Source organism: Macrotis lagotis, chromosome 2 (assembly GCF_037893015.1).
Source record: "Macrotis lagotis isolate mMagLag1 chromosome 2, bilby.v1.9.chrom.fasta, whole genome shotgun sequence".
NCBI classification, from domain to species: Eukaryota; Metazoa; Chordata; class Mammalia; order Peramelemorphia; family Peramelidae; genus Macrotis; species Macrotis lagotis.
In genome coordinates this window covers 223,382,627-223,404,966 of record NC_133659.1, presented here as the reverse complement: position 1 = coordinate 223,404,966, position 22,340 = coordinate 223,382,627, and the positions used below count along the sequence as shown (strand labels likewise).

The window sequence follows — 22,340 nt, the reverse complement described above, 5'->3', positions numbered from 1 at the left end:
CCGGAGAAATCATTTTTTTTGTTGATAGTTTGCTAGATTTTTCTGGGCCCCCCCCCCGGTTTTTCCAAATTTAAACTGGATAAAGAAAACATGAAAACCAAAGGCAAATGTTTTTCCATGGAACATGGTTAAAATTCCTGGGAAAAGAATTTTCAGAAATCATTTGTTAAAGAGTTTTATGGTATATAGAAGTTTGTGCATGTCAGTCTTTCATTTTCAAAGAAGACCACGATATCAGGGAGGTGTTGCCATGATAAGCACATGAATTGGATTTGAGTGATGGGATGCTGTGCTAAGTCACCAACCTCACTTTCTCCTCCAGAGCCATCAGGGTTCAGTGACCAGATATCAGTCAGAACAACTAGAAATGACCCTGGATGTGGGGCAATCAGGATTAAGTGACTTGCCAAAGGTCACACAGCTAGTAAGTGTCACAGGCTGGATTTGAACTCCTGTCCTCCTGATTCCAAGGCCAGTGCTCTTGAAATGGCCTTCTTGTTTGTGAATATAACCATACAAACACATGCATTTCAAGATTCACTAAATCTTTGGGTTTGATCACTCCCATTGCTATTGCTGATCACTATCCTTTTAGAGAATGAACCCTTATTCTTTTGGTGGGACAAGTATAGATCATTTGTTAAGTTGTTGAAGCCTTTGGCTTACTTAGAATAATGGTTTTAAATATATAAAATAAAATACTTAGGATTACAAAGAAAAATGGTTTTATTAATGGAGAGATCTAATTTTATTTCATTGAGACTCATGGATCCTCTGCACTGTGTTCCTGAATTCTTTGGAGACCCATGATCCACAGGTTAAGAATTCTGCTTTCAGTAAAACAAACACACACACACACACACACACACACACACACAAAAACTTACCTTGTAACTTAACTAGGATAGAGAGTATTTGGAAAACCAGGTCCATTACTAGATCCATATTCTGAATCTTACTAGCTTGGCATCAGACTTGCGAAACTTGTGTTCCAATGGCCTAGGTTTTTGGAAGACAGAATTACTTTCAAATCATGACTACACAGTAGAGTAGGAAATGAGTCTATAAAATCTCCTTACTCAGCAAAATAGATGAAGGTGAAAGAAAAATGGTTCCATAATTAGTCCCGCTGATCACAAAATGATAATTTTTTCTTCACAGTGTCTACTGAAAAAAATTATATGAATGTCAATAAAATGAGCAAACAATATGCAAAATTTTAAGCAATTATTAAGTATATATTACATATATATGTACATGCATGTAAACATAGTTCTGTGGCTGAATATATATCTGCATATCATTTTTCAAATATTGAAATTTTCTCTGAAGACTATAATACTGAGTAGTGAATTATTCTATAAAATGGTCAGTTAAGTCAGAAGTTCTTGATTCTTCCTCAGTTATTTTCTCTAGTTCTACTATTCTTTCCAATACTGCCACAATTTAAAAATTTTCTGCAGTTTGAAATTCCCAGAAGTCCTAGTCAATTCATGGTCCTATTACCTTTTACTAAAAGTCAGAAACTATGAAGAATATTATCACTAGTTTGATTTTAAGAGTTTGAGGAATCTAGATAATCATTGCAGTGAAACCAGCTAAAATATGAAGGAGGAGTGTAAGAGAGGGATATAATTTTATTTCTTTCCACAATATTTGTTTTGATATAGAATCTTCTACACATTCCCTAAAGAGCCTCTTTCCTAAGGGTAGTTACTAAAGTTAAGTCTTGATGTTTATGTAAGGGTTGGACTAAGTGACTTCAAACACCCTTTTCCAATTTCAATATTCTATGATTGTAATGTTCAGAAACAGTATTTAGATAGTTATAGATATGGCATGCCATTGTGAGGCCTCTTTTTTTTACACTTTGCATTATTTCATGTATATCTTTATTTCTATGTGACACTTATATTTAGAATTATTAATGGCGGTATAGTAATCCAAATTCATTGGGATTATATTTTTATATCACTTTTTAAACCTTCAAGTATAACAGAAATGTTAATTGTTGTTATCATCATAATCAGTTATTGTATCTTAAACCTGACATTTAAAGCAAGAGATGATAGTGTTGAACAGATCTACAAATTACCTTAGATGATTGATAACCTATTAGAAAAAGTTTTATACAGAAAAAAGTATTAAAAAAGTATAAAAAACTACTCCTATCCCATGAGTTGGAGTTCCATTTTCATATTTTTGATGACCTAGTGGTGGTAAACTAAAAAATAAGCATTTACCAGTGAGTGCTATTTTTTTTAAATATCAGAGAGTTTTACATTAGTGATACTATCTTACAGCTTATAAGAAGAATTGTTAGAAATACACTTTCAGTTAGTTATTCTAATGAAAAGTTGCTAGATTAGTCTGAAATACTGTAATGTGTAATTATCCTTTGGGTTCAAACTATAGCTTAACTTAACTAATTTAATTTCTTCATTGATATTCACTTTATACAGAGGAATGTAACAGGCAGTCAGAGTATCTGCCAGTGATCCTGTTGGTGAACTTAAGTCATTTTCTCAAAAATTTACCCAGGTTACACTATTTAGGGGAGGGCATTCTTGGTTGCTGCAAATAAGAGGGAGATGTAAATAAGAGTAATCTACCAATCTAGGAAACAAGCATATGCTAAAAATAGAAAAGAAAGTATAAACTTCTTAAGAATGAAAGGGGAGGATAATGAAAAAATTGTACTCAAGTTCCATTATTGGAAAGGCAGAGTCGGTGAAAAGGTAGGCTCCAACATGACTGCTAAATGGAGCCAAATTATTAGCCATGTGTTGTTCAAAGGAAACTCATTTTTCTTTCCCCTCCCTCCCACCCACTCTTATGGGTAAACCCAAACTTGAAGGCCTTTTGTCTTGTCAGAATGCTGAATTTTGGAAGTATTTTAGTTCTCCTTAATCTTAGTGCCTTCCCTTTTGAGATTATCTTCATTTTATTTAGTATGTCTTTTTTAGAAAGAGTTGTTTTCATGATGTTTTCCTCATTATAATACAAGCTCTTTGAGAGCCTATGCCTTTGTATTTCTACTCTTTTTTTAAAAAAAAATTTTTTTTAAGGCAATGGAGGTTAAGTGTCTTGCCCAAGGCCACAAGGCTAGGTAAATATTAAGTGTCTGAGGTCGGATTTGAACCCAGGTATTCCTGACTCCAAGGCCGGTGCTCTATCCATTGTACCACCTAGCCACCCCTCTGTATTTCTACTCTTAATGTAGTATGTACAACTTCAAAGATACTATAAGCTTGTTGACTTGAATTGACTTAAGATATGAAAAAAAGTAAATGTCTGATTATTTAAAAAAAACAAAAAAAATAATTTGGGTTAAGTTTTTCTCTTTCTTTCCTTCCTCTCTTCCTTCCTCTCTTCCTTTCTTTCTTTTTCTTTTCTTTCTTTCTTTCTTTCTTTCTTTCTTTCTTTTCTTATTTTAGGTTTTTGCAAGGCAATGGGGTTAAGTGACTTGCCCAATGCCACACAGCTAGGTAATTATTAAGTGTCTGAGGCCAGATTTGAGCTCAGGTACTCCTGACTCCAGGGCCCATGCTCTATCCACTGCACCACCTAGCCACCCTTGGGTTAAGTTTTTAATTGTATTTTGTTTCTTACATTATCACGGTGATCCCAAATATCCCTTCCCCTTCCCAAGAGCTAATCAGTATGGCAAATAGCATTTCTTCAGAGGAAAAAAAAAAGTCAGCTTAACTGATCAATACATTAAAGATGTCTGAAGATATGTGCGATGCATAAAATCTATGTAATTCTCATCTCCTTGAAGAGATAAATTGAGAGTGTCTTCTCATATCTTTTTCAGTTCCAAAGTATCTATCCTTGCCTTTACCTTCTAGGTGCTTTCTGCCACTGTCCTATTGAACTTCATAAATTGCCCTTTGTCAATTGTGCTTCACCCTCAAAACTACATTAGCTATTGCAAGTGTAAGAGAAGACATTTTCCCATGGTAGGTCCCCTTCTGCACTGTGTGCCTGATTATGCTATCCACCACTGACTTTTGCCCTCCCCAGTTAATTTTTTTTTTTACATTTGCCTCAAAATCTTGAGTCCATACTCTCCCATTCCCCCAGATATCAATTGACCCGAAGGATTCCAACTACTTTTTTATTGCAAATGTAGGACTTTTCAAGCACCAAATCCTCAACCCACACCCATTGTCTTTATCTCCTAGGAGCTTGTGTCCTAGGCGCTTGTACCATTTTAACTCCCTTTCACCATTAAAAGAAGCCCTTTTCTCTCCTTCCCATTTTCCTCTTTTCCTACTTTTCTATAAAGCTTTTTCCTTTCTTGAGATCACTCTCCTCTCGTGACTTGCCTTTGATTTGATCCTAGCACAGTACCCTCTTTCTCTATGCCCCTGCTCTGCCCCTTTCATGTATTCTCAAGGAATTCACCTGTTGGCAGAGTAGCAGTTATAATTCTGCTCTCTAATCCACCTCTTGTTGCTATTATTCATTCCTGTATTTCTGTTGTTTGGGGTTTTCAAGAAGGTCGTTATTTCTGGTTTTCTTATAAACATTTTTGCAGGGCTGTATCCTGAGCTTCATTGCTTTTCAGAACACATTATACCATTTTCTTTTGTGTTTTCTAATTGATGCAGAATAATGAATGTTTTCCTTTGTATTTTGATGGTCTTTTTCCTGATGGCTCGCAGAACTTGTTTCTGAATTGAATTGTTAATTTTAACCACCATTTTCTTGGTTTTGTAGCTTTAAATTTTTTTGTTTATTTTTCCTGGAGAGAATTTCTAAATCCTTTCTATTAAAATTTCATTTTCTCTGTTCAGAAGTTTTGGGCAGGTCTTTTCGAATTATTCTATTTAGGTTTTTGTTTACCCTTTTGTTTTCTCCTTGAAAACCTGTAATACTTAGTTATCCTACATATTGTCTCTCTTTAACATAAGTATGCTTTGTTTGCATAGAGAACATATTTTCTTTTAATGCTATTGTTTTTTTAATTTTAAAAAAATTTTTTTATTTATGGGGTGGCTAGGTGGCTCAGTGTATAGAGCACCTGCATGGAGTCAGGAGTACCTGAGTTCAAATCCAGCCTCAGACACTTAATAATTACCAAGCTGTGTGGCCTTGGGCAAGGCACTTAACCCCATTGCCTTGCAAAAACCTAAAAAAGAATTCTCAGAAAGATTTTGAATTTTGCAATTTTTCCCTATTCTTGCTTCCCTCCCCCCCACCCCCCACCCCACCCCTCAGAAGGCAAAGTCTTTTTTTTAGTTGTTTTTTTTGGGGGGTGGGGGAAGGCAGTGGGATTAAGTGGCTTGTTCAAGGCCACATGGCTAGTTAACTATTAAGTGTCTGAAGCCAGATTTGAACTCAGGTACTCCTGACTCCAAGGCCAGTGCTCTATCCACTGCACCACCTAGCCGCCCCTATCAGTTAGTCTTTATATTGTTTCCGTGCTATACATTGATCTAAGTTGTGGTGAGAGAGAAATCATATCCTTAAGGAAGAAAAATAAAGTATAAGAGATATCAAAATTATATAATAAGATAATGGTTTCTTTTCCCTTAAAATTTAAAGTAATAGTCTTTGGTCTTTATTCAAACTCCACAGTTCTTTCTCTGGATACAGATGGTATTCTCCATCGCAGATACCCCAAAATTGTCCCTGATTGTTGCACTGATGGAATGAGCAAATCCATCAAGGTTGATCATTGCCCCCATGTTGCTGTTAGAGTGTACATTGTTTTTCTGGTTCTGCTCATCTCGCTCAGCATCATTTCATGCAAATCCTTCCATGCTTCCCTGAATTCCCATCCCTCCTGGTTTCTAATAGAACAATAATGTTCCATGACATACATATACCACAGTTTGTTAAGCTATTCCCCAGTTGAAGGACATTTACTTGATTTCCAGTTCTTTGCCACCACAAACATTTTTGTACAATTGATGTTTTTACCCTTTTCCATCCTCTCTTCTAGGTATAGACCCAGTAGTGGTATTGCTGGATCAAAGGGTATGCATATTTTTGTTGCCCTTTGGGTGTAATTACAAATTTCTCTCCAGAAAAGTTAGATGAGTTCACAGCTCCACCAACAATGTATTAGTGTCCCAGCTTTCCCACATCCCTTCCAACATTGACCATTGTCCTTTCTGGTCATATTGTCCAGTCTGAGAGGTGTGAGGTGGTACCTCAGAGATGTATTAATTTAATGCTATTGTTTTTTGCTTTACTTTTTCTACTTTTCACTTTGTCCTTCAGTTCTGATTATTTGCTTTCCTACTCTGTTTTCTTTTATTTTTTTGTGGAGGCTTTCCATTAAAGACTAAAGTTTTTCTATTTTCTTCATCATTTTTATTGTGTGGGTAATAAATTCTCCTCTCCTACTTTTTCCTCTTTTAAACCAACCCAGGAGCTGTTTTTTGTGGTTCCATGTTCTCAAATTCTTCATGGTTCTCTGTCATTAAATACTGGATTATTTTATTTTGTTTTACAGCATTTGTTTATATACACCTGGTATGGCATGCTAGATTGAAGGCTATTTATTCTTTTTTGTTACTACTTTTTTTCCTGTTTATCTATTTATATTCAAGCTCTTTTAAGTTTTCTTCTACCTGAAATCTTTGCTAATTTCAGTCTCCCTAACTCCCTATGTTTTTCTTATCACTCACTTTCTGTCTCTCCTCCCTTTGGTTTTGGTTTCCTTGGGGGCTGGATATTAAAGCTTTTCAATATCTCACTTTGCATAATTCATTGTTTGGCCCAGGAGATAGCTGAAGTTGTTTTAGTTTGGGATGTAATTTCTGTTATGAAGAACTTTGAGAGATCATTAGGGTCAGAGACAATGTCTAGACCTGTCATTGTTGACATGACCCTAGTATTATAGTTTTATCCATAAAATTTCTTCTGTAAAATGAATAATTAGGACTATTTATAAGGTAATGAATCACTGAGAATGATAAATTAATATTAAGGTAGTTGAAACACTGTCATATTGAAGCTATATTTGCCCTCAATAGGTGAAGCAAAGTATTCTTAAAAATTACAGCAGAAAATCTTAGGAAGAAGAAAAAGAGTTGTGCAAAGTAGAGTAAACTGTATTGGAAAAGTAGAATGCTAAAATTGTATCCTGTGGTTGTAGCCACAGTTTTTGTAACTGGGTTTTTGCAAAAGGGTCAAATTCTTGATCATTTTGCTTTATACAATGCTTTGCACTTAAGTACTTAATAATAAATGCTTATTAAATGGATGAATAAATAAGATCATTTCAAAAAATAAAAAGATTCTTGATTCTTGATTTGTTTCCCATGTCTTTTTTCCTAGTGTATTTACATTTACATGAAAAGCTTCTTCACATAGTGAATTAATGTATATAAGAATCTGGAAACACTAAGGGGATAAAGGTTTAATATCCAAGATTTATGGAAAAGTTACAGAAATGTGTAGATCCAAGGATGTGAACAAATAATTCTCAAAAGAAGAGTTGCAAAACACAAACCACTATGTGAATAAATGCTCTATATCACTAAAATAAATGAAATCCAAATTAAATAATCCTTAGATTTTACTGCATACCCAACAAATTGACAGAAATGAGAAAAGATGGGAATAGTCAATGTTGGAGGGGTTATGGACGATAGGTAGAACTTTAAAGTAGTTTAGTTATTCTGGAAAATAATTTGGAATTATTCAGATAGTCACTAAAGTATCTATACCATTTGATTCAAAGTTTTCACTACTAAGTATATAACTCAAGGAAATCTCTAAATAAAAGAAAGGTTCTATAGACACCAAAATCTGTAACACTGCACTTTTGTACTAGCAAAAAAATGAAACATTCACTAGTAGATTTCTGTCTACTGGGGAATGGCTTTACAGATTGTGGTTAGTGAATGAAATAGAATTACTCATCTTTAAGAATGAGAAAACCCACCATAGAACACCAGAGCAACTGGTAATGTTTTATTAATGTCATTTTTTGAGTTAAACAATACAATTTCTAACATTTCCTGTTCATTTATTTTTCCTGACACCTTTTCTGAATACATTTGGGGGTGGAGAGAAGGGGGTACATTGGCATCTATTCTTATAAAACATCCAGATTAAAAGAGGCAAGTAGCATGTACTCAAAAGCACCTAACTTCCTGGTTGTGGTTGCAAGGATGCCTCTGACGGAATGTCTTCCATCTGTGAAATACTTGTGTGTGAAACCTGTTCTGACACATCTGTTAAGACTCTATAGATCTTTCTTCATGCCCTAATCAATCATATTTCTTAGCAAAGATGTCACAGTAGATCTAAGAAATAATTTCCTGAGTAGTACATATTGCTGGTTTTCTGGTGTTCTTAATTTGTATAGCTGAAAATGAGCTTTTCCTTTCTACTTTTTAAAAGCAAATGCATTAAAAGTTACAGATTTCATAATAAACTTTAAACCTTTATTTATTTGTAATTATATCATTGTGCTCCAGGATTTGTTGTCCTTGTAGTAGGATATGTTTTGAAACATTTAGTGTCCTCTATTTGGAAAGTTGAGGCATTAAAAGCACTATATTATAGCACAGTAATATAATGGATTCATTCACTTCTGAGCATGAACAATTTATTCAATGTATGCATATATCTTAATAATATTCAGTATATAGTAATTATTTCTTTAAATCTTATAGCATACATTTTTATCAGATAGTATCTGCCAAAGAGAAAGCAGGTTTAAAAGAGCAGCATGTTATTATGGAAAACATCCCAACAGGCAGGAAATCTAGATTCTAATTTTGTCTTTCCAATTAATATTACCTTAGCTAAGTCACGTAACCCTGCTGTCTTTGTATACCCATTCTCTATTTTAGGTATGAATACACAATTAGGGTTTCTTTGGGTAGGGGGAGAGAGAGAGAGAGAGAGAGAGAGAGAGAGAGAGAGAGAGAGAGAGAGAGAACTTTGATAAATGCATTAACAATTTTAAGAACTTTATCTTTTACAAAGGATTTGAGAAATTTATATACAAGCTCTTTGATAGCTAGAAATCATTGATAAAATTTTTAAACCCCTTAAAATAGATTACTATTAATTACTTTTCTTATGATGCCTAGATTTTCTCTCCCTTCTTCCTTATTTTTGAAAATAAAAATTATCAACCAATGAAAAAAATATTTTATGTAGTAATATACCCTATGGACCATTTCACTCAGTTCCGTGCAAGGAGCAAGGGGATGTATCTTTTCATATCTTGTCTTTGGGACCAGGTTTTTTTTTTTTATAATTTCCCAACATTCATTTTAAGTCATATTAAGTTCTTTTCATTTACATTGATAGCTATTTTCATATTGTTTTCCTGCCTTTACTTCCTCATTTTGTATTAACTTATGCAAGACTATTTGCTTCTCTGAAGTTATCATAATCATCTTAAAGTATTCATGCTCCACAGTTTAGCTATTCCTTAGTTGTTGGATATATCGTTTTCTTCCATTTCTTTCTGAACAACACAAGATGTGTATATACTTTCTTTTTGTCTATGATGTTCTTAGGGTATATTATATCTGGCAATGGAATCACTTCTATGATAGAGGCAATTGTTGTAATTTGGTTTATTTAATTCACAAACAGCTTTTTAGAATGGTTGTACAATCCATCAGCTATAAAAGCATTTCTGGCATGTTTTTCTATGTCTCCTCCAGTGGAAGTGAGGTGAAAATCCAGAGTTGTTTTGATTTCTCAGTTATTTTATTAATCTTTCGTATTATTCCTTTATATAATTGTCTGCCACTCTTATTTAACATGTAACTTTCAAAAAGTGCTCCACTTGTTTGTGATAGAGTTCTGTAGTCTGATATGTATATAAAATGTAGATACATTATAGAATAGCCAAATATTTGCCAATGTAACATGTATTCCAAGTAATTCTAGAGGTATTATAATGACAACTTTTCAGTTATTCATGTAATTATTTATCTTTGGTGTGGATATTTGGGGGATGGGAGAGTGGAACATAGATCTCTATACCAAGTTGCTCATTTTAGAAGTTGAGTTTCTGAAAAAAAAATTATCTGCCTCTAGAGAAATATAAATTTTTTTTTCTTTTTGTGTAAATAATGCTCACTCTTTGAACCAATAAGGTTGTAGGGTTTTAGTTTGCTCTCTATGTGCTATAAAAAATGTGGCATATTTATTTATTTATTTGTTTGTTTGTTTATCTATTTATTTATTTATTTGGCTTTTGCCTTCATATTCTAACTTTTAGCTGTGAGTTGGGAGTGAACATTCTATAAATAGTGGGGAGGATTCTGTGATCTAGTAATTCATAGGATGACAAATGACTTAACTTAATTAAAAGGACTTCTGTGTCCCTCTAGTCTCAGTTCTTCATTTAATTATCATTACCATATATTTTATTTCATGCATTATATCTACATTTTGTGTACATGTATCTGGGTAGATATTTTATAAATTTATTTTCTTAGAATGATTCCTGGAATTTTCTTGCTCTGATATATTCACTTCAGATCATAAATTGTTCTCTTTATGGGTTCCACATAACTTGATGGTGACTCACAGTCCACTTCTAAAGCAAATTATTTCTTATGTATGTCTACCTTGCCTTATTCAGTTCACAGTATTTTTTGGAACAAAATTAATTGTAGAATTCCTCTCTACAATATATTGCTGTATAGTGAAGCCAGAATTATTTTATTTGGGCAAGATTATCATTTTAAAATGTTTTCTATGAGATTTCAGATTCTTTCTTCAAAATCGCCTAATTGCTTTCAAATCACCAATTTGAATTCTTAGTAAAAGAATTCAACTTACCATTATTAGAGTATAATCTGAATATAAATCTGAGTAAATGTTCTTTAGTTGCTCTATGTATGTTCCATCACTTTTAGGTTGTAAAGAAGAAAATAGTTTTGCTGTTGGTTCCACTATCTAACTTTGGGGAAAGAAAACATTAAGTATTTTTTTTCTTTGATGCATAATAGAAAATTATTCCTGGTTTTTCAAAATTTTAAAATCTACTCATGCTGTTTTTGACATATTTGACTTTGATTCTAAATTTAATCTAAGATGTGCTAATAGGAAAGAATTTAGGAATGGTATGTTCTTTTTGGCAGGTCTTGTAATTATTTATCCCCTTGTAATTAATTCACAACAAAAAAAATCTTAGAAGCAATGCATAAAAAACCTTCAGAAAAAAGTCCAAAACTAGAAATAACAGCTGATTCATTTTTTGATCATATATATTTTCCTATTCTTAAAATGAGTCACTTTTTTTTCTCTTTAATATTCTCCCCTATAGGTAGCTGCAATTAATCCAAGTCATCCACTTGCCCAGATGCCTTTGCCTCCATCAATGAAAAACTGCATTCAGCTAGCAGCATGTGAAGCTAATGAACTACTTCCTATGATTCCTGACCTTCCAGCTGACCTTTTCACATCATGCCTTACAACACCTATCAAAATTGCACTCAGATGGTAAGTGTCTTGAGTTGATGAGGCATGAATTCTAGGTTCATGAATGTTTTCCACCACACTATGCTTCTTAGCATTGTATCAGTTATCTAATTATGTAAGGAGTGTTGCTTGGGCAGCATCTTATTAATCATAGTCACAAAAGTTAAAATATTATCTCCTAATTACATATTTTAGTTTTTATATTTGCCAAGAGTAAAAGATTTACTCCTGGAAATTAAGGAAGCCCTGTTTATTTAGAGATGAGTTACATGTGTGGTTATATTTTTTATGGCCTGAAGAATATTTTTATTCTTATAGTTTATAGTTTTGAATCTTAAGAGGGTTAGATCACTAGTAAGTACCAAAGAAGGGTATTTTGGAAGTTGGTTATATGTAAACTTGAAGACTAAAGTGATATATATATATATATATATATTGATTTAACTATTTTATTTTATTGTTAACAATTATTTTCTTACTTTTTAGCATGTTTCTTAGAATTTCAGAATAATATGCCAACATTTTCTTTTATGATGATCACAAAAATCATATATATATACATATATATCTTCCTTAAGATTCCATAACTCACTGACAGAGTTGCCCATTTCTTTGTTTGGCATCTAGGTTTTTTTTGTTTGTTTGTTTGTTTTTACTTTGAGCATTGTAATCCTTTATTTTAGCTTTGTAAGTGGAGTTTTTATTTTTTTTTTGTTTCAGAATACTTATATAGTAGCTTTCTTGAGGAACTAAATAAAAAAGGAATAACTTACATAGTACTCTTAATTTTTTTGTTAATATGAACTTGATGGTCATCAACAAACTTGATCATTTCCATATATAAAGAAATATACAAAAGGAGAATACCATGAATCAGTCATCTTGTCAAGAATCATTTGTTAAGTCTTAATATTTGACAAGACTGTGAATTCTGGGAACATAGCAATAACTGTCTCTTCCCAAGGAGTTTGCATTCTAATAGAAGAGACAAATAAATATAAATGATCTGACTTATCAGGTTTTATACATACACACAGAGAACAGAAGCAGCTAGCATTAATTAAAGCTCTTATAATGTGGGATTTTAGCTATGACTTGAAAGAATCCAGGGACCCCCATGGGAGGATATTCCAGGTATGGGAGATGTCTCATGCAAAAATTAAAAAAAACTGAGATGGAAGTTTATGAAGAGATTTTAATGACAGAGGACTTTATATTCAGTCCTGTAGGTCATCAAAAACAATTGGAGAATATTGATTGGGATAGAGATATTTTGATAATAGTTGTTCTTTAGGAAAATCCTTTTGGCAGCTGAGGAATGAGTCAACAGGGAGCAGCAAGATTTTGAGATAGTGAGAACAATTAGAGAACTTGTAGTAGTCCACACAAGGGGTGATAATTTTTTTAAATAGTGTTGCAGATGCATGAATGGAGAAAAGAGAATATATTAAGTTATGGAGCATCTGTGGGGTACATGAAACAGTGACTATACCATATTCCATTTTTTTTTCCAGTATCCTTGAGATTTAACATGGAAATATTGCCATTAGTGTTATTTCTTTTGGCTTGTCACTTGTTGATTTCATTCTATCTACTGACCATTTAAAAAAATCGCATTCATCATCTATTCTTTTATTTTTTTTGAGACATAGCACTCTTCTCTCCTTCCTATTCATGGCACTCCTTTCCCAATTAAAAACTTCATTTTAACAAATAAACTTTTTTTTAATATTTTATACTTTTAAAATTAGATAATCTTAAAATGGATGCATCATTCTATACTGAGAGTCCATTAATTTTCCAATAAGAGTCAAGAAGTATGATTCATACTTAATCTTCTAGAGAAATGATTGGTCATTCATTAATCAAATTGTGCCTTTAAATGGTGTAAGCTGGTTAGTAAAATTTTCTTCTTAGTCATTGCACATCAATTCATATCAGAATTTTCTAAATCCCTTTTTATTGTCTTATATCTTAATAATATTCATATGCCGTAATTTCCTCAGTTGATAGATAGCAATTTTTTGTTTCCAGTTCTTCACAATAAAAAAATTCTGCTATTTGTACATATGGATCCTTTTCCTTGGACTTGGATCTCTTCTATTTAATTTAAAGGATAGATAGATAGATAGATAGATAGATAGATAGATAGATAGATAGATAGATAGATAGGCAGACAGACAGACAGACAGACAGACAGACAGACAGACAGACAGACATAAAAATTGTTTGATGACTTTGGGGATATAGTCCCAAATTACTTTTGAAAACTGTTGGACTGTTGCATATCTACCCCAGGGCATTAATGATCCTTTTCCTAAAAACAAAATGAGTTTGGGGAATTTTTTTAAAAACCTAAGGATAGAAACTTTCCTTGGAACAGTCATAGCTGACAACAGAATGAAGGCATAACTGCTCAATTCTTATGTTAATTTTTTTTTCTACAAAGGAAAATGGGCCCATGTTGAAAGCACTTTGTATATACTTGTTGACTAACTGGTTAACAAATTATTTTGAAAAAAAAAAACAAGCAAATACCATAATCAACAGGAAGCTGAAATCCAAGTAAAAATATTTTTAAGAAGGAACCTAATTATATTTGTTTAAATAACCTTGCCCAGATACCTCCTTTGGTCCTTAATAACTGACAATTATTGCTGATCTACTATCACAGACATTTGAAAGATCACAGAAAATAATGATGGGGGGTTTTGACCTGGTGTGCCTCCAAGATTTCTCCTTTTATCCACCTAGTCCCACAATTTATTCTACATTCCTCTTTTATAGACTTTTCATCACTTTCTACTGCCATATACATATATACACTTAATATTCATACAACACAAACCTATTCACTCATTGTTTCCCCAACCTTACCTGCTGCTCTTGAAACCTACCTCATGGCATTGCTATAGGATCACCATTCTTATTTGTACAAATCTCATAGCTGGAAGGAACAGTGGGGTGAAGCAACAAAATAGGACCTGAAATTGAACTTTATATGTGCCATGTAGCCTAATAATCTCTCATCCCAACTCTATATTGAATATTCTAGCTGTCAAATCTCTGTGTCTCATTGAATTTGCTTCTTTCATCTCTCCCTATCTTCACTATTTTCTTAATAAATATTCTGATAGCTACTTTGAGAAAATCAACTTATAATGAAGTTTTTGCTTGTTTTCCCCAAGTGACAGGATTTTTATCTGACATCACTAACTAGTTGATCCTGCCGACATTCTTATATTTAAGATAAACGCAAAAATATTTTTCCCTTAGGAGTATACAAAATCAATATGGCAAAATTGCATACTATAACTTCTCCCCAGAACAATTAAACTCTCCTACAAGAGGCTGTTTTTGACAATAAACCTTTTTTAATTGAAAGAAAGTACAACTTATTGAATGCTGTTAGCCTAAGAACAGTATAATGCATGTAATGTAATCATAATTAAATGAAATTTGTACTTCTCTGGTGTCAGTATTTAAAATAATAAATGTAACTTAAGAATGGGAGGAATAATAGGGCTTGATTTCAGAATGTAGAGATCAGAATTAGGATTTCTGAGAGATGAGTAATTTTAAGCATGAGATTTTAGAACACAGTAACATTGAGACATTTTAATGATGATCAGAAACTTGTATCTTTATTATAAGCATTCAGAATCTGTTTTAGGCAATGAATATGTTTAGTACTTATAAATAATCTCAGAATCTTTCATTCCCCAAAATGAACATAAGGAAAAGAAGCATTTGGTGGTCATTTTTATAAACAGTAAAATGTAAATAAACAACATTGCTTGTTTATGATAGGATGAAAGAACTCTTCCTAAGTCTTGTAGTGACTTGACTAATAAACATGCTTTCATGTTTTGTTTGTGAGTTATTATGAGATAGTAGTGATGGCAAAGTAGTGATCAAAAAATGGTATGTCTTCTTTGAAGGAGATGCTGTTTACTTATGTATGCAAAATGACAGTGAATGTTATCAATAAATCCATTGTTTAGTGATGAAGTTGTTGGTAGAAGATCTAGGGCCCTGACAACTTAATATTGGGCTCAGTCAATCTCACTCTTCTGTAATCTATGGTTTCAATAACCCAGAACTGAGTGATTAAACTACTCTCTTCTTTTGCCTTTCTCACTATATTTCAACATAATATCCCAAATCAAAATGTATTTTTTTCTTTAGCTGTTTTTCCTTTTAGCTGTTAGCAATATAACACAATGCTGAATATATTATGTGTATATTTTGTACAACAGAAAATTACAATTCAGTGTCACACTTAATTTACTAGGGCACTTATAAAATAGATTGAAGCCCATTGCAGCATGCTATATGCATTTCTATTGTCTATTAATGAAAATGATAGCTATTATTTCTGACTGAATAAAGGATAAGAGGCTTGTTTCCCCTCCCATTAATTAAATAGAAGGATTTGAAGGTGCTTAAATGTTAATGACAAAGTATTAATGTGTTTTTGTCATAACGGAAAGGTTTCCTCTTAATGTTTACCTTGTAAAGACAAATGCAAGAATGTTGTAGAGCAGACATATAATATGATGAGAAGACTTGGAATCATTTTATCTAACTGATCTAAACAAGTTTTAGTCTCACATATCTATTCAAATCCTCTGATTCACCAAGAAGTACTTTTTCTTTGTTTTGACTAGGAGGCAGCAACAATTACTTTTGGAAATTAGTTTTATTCTTTTTTTTAAATCGTTTATTGGTGCCTTTTTATGACAGTCTTTAAGCCTCCATCAATCAATAATCAACAGTCCACTAAATTGAGTTTTCAATTGTGAGATTAGAAAACCTAAGCAAAAACTTTACAAATTCATAGACAATCTATCATTGATCTCCTTTCTATCATATTTCTCCCTTGAGATGGATGGTGTTTTATTATTTATGAGAACATATGTTCTCCATGGTTTTGATTTTTCCATTCCTTAGAGTTGTTTTAATCTTTCAATTTACATTATTGTATTCACTGTATATATTTTCTTACTTCCGTTTATTTTGCTTTGTATTAGTTCATTAGTCCATAACATTACTAATTTCATGAATACTTTTTATTTTTCATTTCTTACTGCTTATTAATATTGTTATATTTGCATAGTTGATTTTTCAGCCATAAAGCAATTAATGGTTGCCTGCCTTATTTTTAGTTACTTGTTACCCTAGAGAGTGCTGTTATAACTTATTATTTCTAACTTTGACTTTGTTGTGATATATACCCAGATTGAACTTAACATTAAAAAAAAACCACTAAAAAATTAAAAAACCAAACAAACCACTAATATTATGGCAACTGGTTTTATCACTTCCTGGAAAACAGAGGGAGAAGAAATGGAAGCAGTATCAGATTTTATATTCTTTGGTTCAAAGATCTCCTTAGACAGAGATTGAAGCCATGAAATGGAAGCTTAGAAGGAAGCATAGCTGGACATCATGCTCACAGAAACATCACCTTGCCAGTAAAGCTATGTATAGTCAAAGCTAATGTTTGTCCTTCATTCTTGAAGACAACCAAGACATCAAAGAAGTATGCCATGACAAGCACATGAATTGGATTTGAGTAAGGGGTGGTATGCTAAGTCACTAGTCTCACTTTCTCCTCTGAAGTCACCTGGATCCAGTGGCCAGATATGAATCAGAATGACTGGAGATAGTCCTGGATGTAAGGCACTCAGGGTTAAGTGGCATGCCCAAGGTCACACAGGTCAGTAAGTGGCAAGTGTCTGAGGCTGGATTTGAACTATCATCCTCCTGATTCCAAGGCCATTGCTCTATCCACTGCACCATCTGGACTATAAGAAAAGCTGAATGCCATAAAATTGATATTTTCAAATTCTGGTGTTGGAGAAGACTATTGATTGTTCCTTGCACTGCAAGGAAATCAAATCAATCAATACTGAAAGAAATTAGCTATTCATTAGAAGGGCAAATATACTTTTGCCACATATTGAGATGATAGGACTCATTGGAAAAGACTTTGGTATTTTGCAAAGGAGCACATGTTTTTGTTCAGTAGCAATTATTTATAGTATGTATGCTATTCCTCATTAATGAGAGAGTTATTTGTAAAGCATTTAACATACTTCCTGACACATGGTGGGGCTTTAATGCTTTTCCCATCCATCACAGAGCCACTGAATTTAATACTAATGAATATGATTTTTACTAGATTGTTGAATAAATTTTGGCTAATAAAAGCTATAGATTTATAAGGAGTTGTGACTTTTTTGGGGGGGGGTGTTGTTAGGCAGTGGGGTTAAGTGACTTGCCCAAGGTCATTCAGATAGTAAGAGCAAATAAGTATCAAGTATCTGAGGCCAGATTTAAACTCAGATCCTTCTGACTCCAGGGCAAGTGCTGTCTTTACTGCACCACCCTGCTGTCCCCATTGTGACTTTTCTTAAAAAAACTAAAATAGAATGCTTGTTTAACATTTCTTAGAAGTCAATATTTTTTCCCTGATAAAGAAAATTTTTTTATACTTTTCATTTACAGCTTCAACTGTTGCTTCTTTTACTTAGTGATTTACCATCAATTCTTATTTTCCCACTTCACTATAACCCAAATAATGAGAAAATTTGTCACTGAATTTTATGTTATGGAGTCCATTTATTCCAATTCTTTTCAAGATAAGAACCCCCTGTCACATACCCAACAAGACATCCAAGTGTTATGCTTAAAGAAGTCAGACATTATTGTAAATGATTATGGATTGATTAGTTAAAGCTATCTTGAAGGACAGTGAGGACTTTTCCATGAGGAACCTTGTTATTTTCAAACAGTGATTCAAGGAAATTATTTAAGTGTTTGTGCAATTTCTTATAATCAATTAAACATTCTTATTTTATTCTTTAAAAATAGTCTATAAGCTCCCATTCAGCTATCCTACTGAATTGTTTTGTATTCCATCATTTATCTTTCTTGTTTGTGTTCTTTTGCCAGTCTCTTAGCTTTGTGACTTATTATCCTACCTTTTTAGCATCCTCATCTAATTGTTTGAAATACTTCCTCTATTTCAGCTAAAATTGATTTTTTAAAAAATGCCTTGACTAAACTACTAGATCTGTGTACTCAATCAGTTTTCATAAAAGTGAACTCACTACTTCCATGGGCAGCCCAAACCTTTTTGGAATAGTTCTAATAGTTGAGAAGTTTTTCTGTAATTTGACTTCTCTGCTACTTCTACCTATTTCTTCTGCTACTAAATTCTTCCCTCTGGCACCACATAGAGCACTGTGAATTACAACAAGGCATATTATTCTGCAGTCAAATGAATCTAAAATTCTATATTGAAACTTTTTAATGTACTAGTATTAGGGTATGTGCAGAAATACTAGCAAACTTATTTTTACAATATGGTTTTTAGGGGATCTACTGAGTAGAATAGAGATCATGTGTAATTTAAACTGCTTAGGAATTTTTAGTGGATGTGGATTATTAATGTAATTCTGGTAGAATGAGGAAGCTTGTTAAAATATTCAAATTCTTTTTATTTATTGTTGTTTAGTGCAATAGGAACAATTGTTACTCCTGTTATGCTGATAATTGTCATGTTCTATTCTGCAAATTGTTTCTGTGGTTTGTCACAGATCATAATCTACAAATCAGCTAAAATGGCTTTTCTCCTGCTTGCATCTTGTTGGACTGCTGGGCATTCAGGGTGTGATTGCTTAGCTTGGCTTCCTGTGTGATTTGTGTATATGACTATGTGCATGACTGTCTGTAGAGTCAATATTATTAAGTATACATTGCATTAAATGTAGCTGGTGTACTGGCAACATCATATCTAATGGGAATTCACTGTCATCAGGAGGGTGGAGAAGCAGGATTTTGATGAAGGTACTGAAATATTATATAGTGGAGGTAATTCAGCTTAGGACATTCACATCTGCATTCTGTCCACTGTGCCAATAGACCTCTGGGAACATTGGGAAATAGCATTAGAAATCCCTTTTGGAAGTGTCTGTCTCTTTCACAAATGGTCCATCTAGTCCTATTACTCTTTAAATTTGAGCAGATGGTAACACAGTGTCCCCAGTAATGTTTTTTTAAATAGTGTAAATTAGTTTGGGAACCATGAAACCTCATATTAGTTTTCTTGCATCTTGTTATTTTCTCTTCGGTTTTCTTGTTATCTGTTTCCCTTGCTTTAGTACTGTTTGGATAGGGTGCAGAGTCCAGGTTAATAGATAAGATATTGAACCTTAAACTTGCTTTAAGTATTAAATGTCCTAAACATCATATTAATTAAAATATTTTCACAAGACCAATAGTTCATGATAAATTGGACCTATTTCTTTCAGACTATTTTATTGGTGAACCTATTAATATTTTGGAACATGGTGATTGTAAAAGAGGAATGAACTTTTGGTTGAAATAAGCAGGAAAAGACCTGTGTGTGTGCGTGCGCATGTGAATGTGTGCATCTGGTGGGGAGGGGGTATAAGTTATTCTTCATATACTGAGTTTTTTAAAGATTCCATCCTTCCACCTGGATCAATTGACTGCTTCAGACAACTCTAAAAAACAGGAGTTGAATATATGATCTCAAATAAGTCAACAGTAAATATTGAAAACTTCCGGAAAGATAGAGAAGCTATTTCATATTAAAGGCATTGTAGACAGTGGTATTAAATATTTCTGCACTAAGTGGATTAAAAATTCTTTTTTTAAAAGGTGAATCCATTGGAAGAATAAATTGATGATAAGAGATATTTATATTACTTTTCAGAGCTGGATAAATCTAACAATAAAATGCATATTAAGAAAAAATATAAAACTGAATATATTATTGGATAAACTTTACCTATTTCTTAATTAAATACATATTTCTTAGAATCACTCCAAAGCTTTATATAAATTGATTATATGCTAGGGAAGAAAGAAATTAAGAACATAGACATTAATATGGAAAAGGCCTTTTTTTAAATAAAATTAAAATAATATACCTAAAACTAATGGAAACTTTCCCTTAAAAAAAAGGGCAAAACACGTATTTTCCTTCTGCCTATTATTCTATATAGTTTTCAAATTATATAATTTTATCAGTAAAAAAGAATAAAATTAAAGATATAAGCACAAAGATTAAATGAAATTGCCTGTTTTCAAATAATTTAATGGTGTTCTTACAGAAATCCAGAAAATAAGTGTAGAAATCTAGATAATCTATAAATTTAGCAAAATAATAAGATAAAAGAAAGTTATCAGTTTTTCCTTGTAGTACTAACAATTCAGAAAGAAATATGATTTTAAAAATTCCATTGAAAATTCTTACAAAATTTTTAAAATATCAAGAAACTAGCTTAGCAAGACACATGTGAGATTAGGAAGAATACAGCCACTAAATGCTGTTAATAAAAATAAGTATAGGCTTAAAATTGAAGAAATTCTCCTACTCAATATTGGACCTTGCCAGTATAATTAAAAAATGATAATGTTACATAAAATTAATTTAGAGAATTATTGCTGTACTAATTAGAGGGGAGGCAAACTTTCGTAAATGAAGCAGAAGGCTACCTGAGGGAGGGAATGACTGGGTCTGCATGTGTCAGATAAGTCAACATTACCTTGATTGTCACTTCCTCTTAGTCCTCATCAGTGACCCCCAACCTGATCCCTGATGCCAGCTAGGCCTCAACAGCCATCATTGAAGGGAGAAAGCCTTGTGTCTGAGGAGTCCACCTTCCTTGACATTATTATTGATTAGCTCCCAATGTTAAAGTTGGAACATGAACTCAGGAACCTTAGGGAACAATGCTCCCAAACTACCCTGCTTCAAGCGTAAGCTTTGTACCTATAGTCTTAGAGAAGTAATCCCTATGAAGCCTTAGGGCCAGCCATTCTCACCAACTGCCATTCACAGGCATAGGCAGGTTAACCAAGCTGAAGCAGCAAGGCATCCTCAGGGAGAGAGAAGGCCACATATCCTAGGTGATCATCATCATCTCCCTATAGAAACCCATAGAAACAGCTCCAGACTATTTACCTAAGAGCCCTGGGGATATAATTGTTCTTCCCCATCAAACCTACTAACCTTGTTTTTAGTCTGGCCCCCCCACAGTCATCTTCAAGGGAAATAATGTCAGTGGACTAGGAGTCCATCTTCCTTATCACCATCAGTATCAACTACTGACCAACTGCCACTGATGGGCAGGTAATTCTAAAAGCCTAGAGAATGCTAGTACTCCTTAGACCACAGGTCCTGCTTCTATCCTTGCACCTGGATCTGCTTTATTGCCGCACTCTAAGAACAACCAGGGATCTTTCTATCTGACTTGCTTCTGAAACATCCTGTGTATTTTATCTCCACCATTAGAATGTGAATTACTTTTAAATAAAGACTGTTTTTTCGTTTCTTTTTGTATCCCTAGCACTTAGCACAGAAATTTAAACACTTAATACATACTTTTTGATTGATTTATTTTTTTACTGGGAGGGTTGCTTGATAGGACAGAACAGTAATAATAGATTTCATTTGGAGGAAAAACAGGTTTAGAATTTGTCAAATCAATAAACATTTAATTAGTTCTTGCTGTTTATCAGACTCTGCTTATTAATGAATATAGATACATCTATTATTAAAGAAGTAGTTATGATAGTTAAATGGGGAGATAATGATCTGGCAGGACTGAGAAAGCATTGGTGATTTGGAAAACTTAGGTTTAGTTTACAAAGAAATGTGATTGTAGAGAGAGGTAACAAGAAAATTAGATTTTTACAGATGATTAAGGAATTGAGATAATAAGACCAGGATCAATTTTATCCATTGGACAGTGGGTGATAGGAGTTAATTGGAATTCCTAGTTGATCCAAGAGAGGAACAAAGTTTCATTAGTGATAATCAGGAATGTCATATGCTGAAGAAAGTGGAGAGTTTATAAAATATGCTACTACTTTTCATC

The 22,340-nt window shown here is 33.0% G+C and overlaps 1 protein-coding gene and 1 long non-coding RNA gene across 9 annotated transcripts in view; one reads left to right on the top strand and one right to left on the bottom strand.

Moving 5' to 3' along the window:
• Positions 1–22,340, top strand: part of RPTOR (regulatory associated protein of MTOR complex 1) — a 552,432-nt gene that overhangs the window by 225,351 nt on the left and 304,741 nt on the right. For all 8 annotated transcript variants that reach the window (XM_074224960.1, XM_074224956.1, XM_074224957.1 and 5 more), the window contains exon 6: positions 11,267–11,442. In XM_074224960.1, coding sequence (XP_074081061.1) covers positions 11,267–11,442 — 176 coding nt within the window. The remainder of the gene's footprint in view (positions 1–11,266; positions 11,443–22,340) is intronic.
• LOC141514279 (uncharacterized) lies at positions 777–21,592 on the bottom strand. Its single transcript, XR_012475982.1, has 3 exons — positions 21,473–21,592; positions 1,080–1,167; positions 777–999 (listed from the first exon to the last, which is right to left on the bottom strand). It is a non-coding gene; the product is annotated as an uncharacterized LOC141514279 (long non-coding RNA).